The 3,343-nt window shown below is 42.1% G+C and overlaps 1 protein-coding gene across 1 annotated transcript in view; it reads left to right on the forward strand.

Moving 5' to 3' along the window:
* Positions 1 to 3,213: 3,213 nt before the first annotated feature.
* LOC111140463 (histone H1.4-like) overlaps positions 3,214 to 3,343 on the forward strand; it is a 680-nt gene continuing 550 nt past the window's right edge. Inside the window, 1 exon segment of the mRNA XM_022492709.1 lies at positions 3,214 to 3,343. Within this exon segment, the coding sequence (XP_022348417.1) occupies positions 3,264 to 3,343 (80 nt within the window). The 5' untranslated portion in view covers positions 3,214 to 3,263.

The following is a 3,343-nucleotide window of genomic DNA, read 5'->3' on the forward strand; positions in this document are numbered from 1 at the left end:
AAAGAAAGAAAGAAAGAAAGAAAGAAAGAAAGAAAGAAAGAAAGAAGGAAAGAAAAGGAAAAAACATTTGGCTTCTGCTACTCAATTGATTTCGCAACCTCTAATGATTATCCAGAACTTCAGTCTGAAACACACTTTCAGAGCACATGCTTTGAAGCCAGAGAGATGTGAACTGGAATCCTAGATGTACCTCATAGCCAACTCAGAAGCCTGTGTAAGCCCATGTCCTCCTACATAAAGTAGGGACAATATATCCCAAAACTTGGGATCGTTGCATTGACTAAGTAAGAATGTAGGTAGCACAGAGTAGAATCAGCAGTAAATGAAAAGGGTAGTTTTCATTAAGATAAAAAAGGAAGAGAAGTGGAGATGCTCTCCTAGATGGTTCTGGGAGTCAATAGGCAGCCGCGACCGAGTCCACTCTTTATGGATGGAAAATCATGAAGTCCAGGAGCCTTTGTCGTTAGTCTCCTTTCTCCCTCTAGAGCCCACTCTAGCGCCCAGTCAGGTGCGAATCCATGGGAGTCAGGATTGGGCTGTGGCTGGTCCCATCCTCTCAAACCAGCATGGGCATTCTTGTTCCATAGGAACACTCACATGAGGGAAAACATTTTTGTCCTGTTGGTCACCTCCAGTGAGTGGTAGTTTCCAGACTCTGGAGGGCATCCGAGCGCACTGAGGACTTGTAAAATATTCAGATTCTGAGCGTACTGGAGTTCTTGGTTCAGAATGATCTGGAGCAAGACTTTGGAATCTATATTTAAAATATAAGCATGTGGGTACCTGGGTGGCTCATTTGGTTAAGCAACTGCCTTTGGCTCAGGTCATGATCCCAGAGTCCTAGGATCGAGTCCCACACCAGACTCCCTGCTCAGTGGGGAGTCTGCTTCTCCCTCTGATCTTCTCCCCTCTCATGATCTCTTTCACTCTCTCTCAAATAAATAAATAAATAAAGTCTATGAAAAAATATATATATATAAGCACACATGCTCACACACATACACTCCCTAGGTGGTTGAAATACAGCCAGCTGAGCTGGCAGATCAATGGTATAAAGTAGAACCTTTTGGTGTTACTCCTATTTCATCATAGAAGGGTGTCCAATAAATATTTGCTTTAGTAAGTGTGAGATTGTTGGTAGTGGATTGTTGAGTCCATCACTTAATTTTACTTATAGAAAAGCACACCATACCATAGGACACAAGCAAACATGAGCAGAAAGACCACAGAATTTGGAAAGCTTACGTCCCTCCAAGTCAGAAATAGTAAGAGATACACAGAATCCAGTCAGACATTGAAAACTTCAGTGGGTTGCATAAATTTCAGCCATTTACAAGAGGTATTGTCATTGAAAATGAGTATAACAGACTGTTCTGGGATTGAGTGCCCATAAATCAGTTTCCCTAGAAACTATAGACTGGTTTGTTTTGGAACCTTATTCTCTCCCTTTTTAGTCATATATATATATATATATATATATATATATGAGCATATTTATTTTTCACTAGCATGCACTAATTACATTGAAATGTTTATACATTAAGGCTTTAAAAACACTGACAATGTACATCACTTGTATACCAGCATTAATTTAAATAACACTAATTTGAAACAATTAAATAATATTGTATCAAAGATATGTATTCTCTTTTGATTTCAGTAAGAGGGTCTGTTGTGTGTGGAGAAGATTAATAAAACTATAAGTTAATGTGATGTCCACGGCTGTATTACCACCAGCTACCCCCACGGAGTAGCATCACATCACTGTATATCACTGGCCAAAATTGTATTTTGTCTCTCAAGCACATGGCTTGCAACTTTTTAAAGACAATTCCATCTGGACCACTTTCCAGGAATAATTCTTTTAGTGCCTGTCCCTTCTTTAGTACATGTCCATTGCCAACATGTAGTCTTTGCTGATTGGGCAGCTACCTAAACAAACCCATCTTTCAGAGTTCTTACAAAGGATGTCTTCAGAGGGCAATGACTTAACTGGCATAGTCCTTCAAATATCTGTCTCTGAGATGGAAATCTGAACTTGTAATTCAATCCTACATGTAACTTGTTTTCTTTTTTATAGAACTCTGGGAAGCATAAGGCCATAATCTTCGTGACTGAAGCCATCCATATTTGGCGTGTGGACTAGATATTCATCAACTATCGAGTAATAACAGAGTCTGGGTTTCTCTAATAATGGGAGTAGAGATGTTATAATTTACACTTCCCATTTCTTTCCCTTCACAATCGCGCTTGAATTTCAATTCTAACTCCTTTATTAGGCCAATCCTGAAGACTATGCCAAAAGAACTCAGCAACACTGCAAATTCTTCAAAGTGCCCCTCCACTGCCAGTGATTTTATGGACTTCATCTCTCCGTCGTGTGAAAATTAATCCTTTTCCATCTGTATACCCTGGCCATGTTTTGGGATCCCCTTACCGTTCCAAATATCCTGAATTCAGGGTATCTAAACTCATGGAGCAGTTGTCCAGGGAAAGGAGAAGCAACAGCCCCGCCCCCAACCCTTGGGAGCAGAAAGGAAAAGAATTATCCTAAAGAATTATTTAAAAACCAAGATGCAGCAGACAGAAATAAAACCATGGGTGCATAGACTAATGTCCCAGGGGTCCAAAATCTAACCCCAAATGGGCAATAATTTGTTTGGCATTAAACTAAACCAGTTTGATGAACTCAAATGCCCTTGGCTCTATAGGCAGGACTCTCCGAGGAGCCTGTGTTACTTCCCTCACTTAAGCGCAGATTTGTAATAAAAATCCTAGTACCAGTGGCATGGTTTTTGGACACATCGGAAGCTAACCACTTGGAGAATCCTATTTGAGAGGTCAGAAAACTCCACACTTAAAGATCGGTTTATAATTTACGAAGAAAATAGAAAGTTTTGTTTCTCTGAGTTGAAATTTGAAGAGCACGGCGGGAAATATTGCAAGTTTTTGGCATAAAGCTTTGTGCTTTCTTCATAATTTGAAACCAGCGTGAAGCCTGAGGCTTCGGGGATCATTTTGTGAGAAAAACCGAGCGATTCGATGTAGAGAATTTTGATATTTTTGGCATTTTTTGAGGTGTAACAAACACAACTCGGGATCCGAGAGGACACTCTGCGGCTGCCAGCGAGGCGGGCTGGACAGCGCACCAATCACCGCGCAGCTCCGCCCTATATAAACGGGAGGGCGCAGCGGCGCGGCCCGAGTCCCGGCCAGTGCCTCTGCTTCCGGCTCGACTTGCTCTCCCCGCGCCCGCCTTCAGCATGTCCGAGACTGCGCCCGCTGCGCCCGCCGCTCCGGCTCCTGCCGAGAAGACGCCCGTGAAGAAGAAGGCCCGCAAGTC

This window comes from Enhydra lutris, unplaced genomic scaffold (assembly GCF_002288905.1).
Source record: "Enhydra lutris kenyoni isolate GAN:26980312 unplaced genomic scaffold, ASM228890v2 scaffoldscaffold1606, whole genome shotgun sequence".
Classification (NCBI taxonomy): Eukaryota; Metazoa; Chordata; class Mammalia; order Carnivora; family Mustelidae; genus Enhydra; species Enhydra lutris.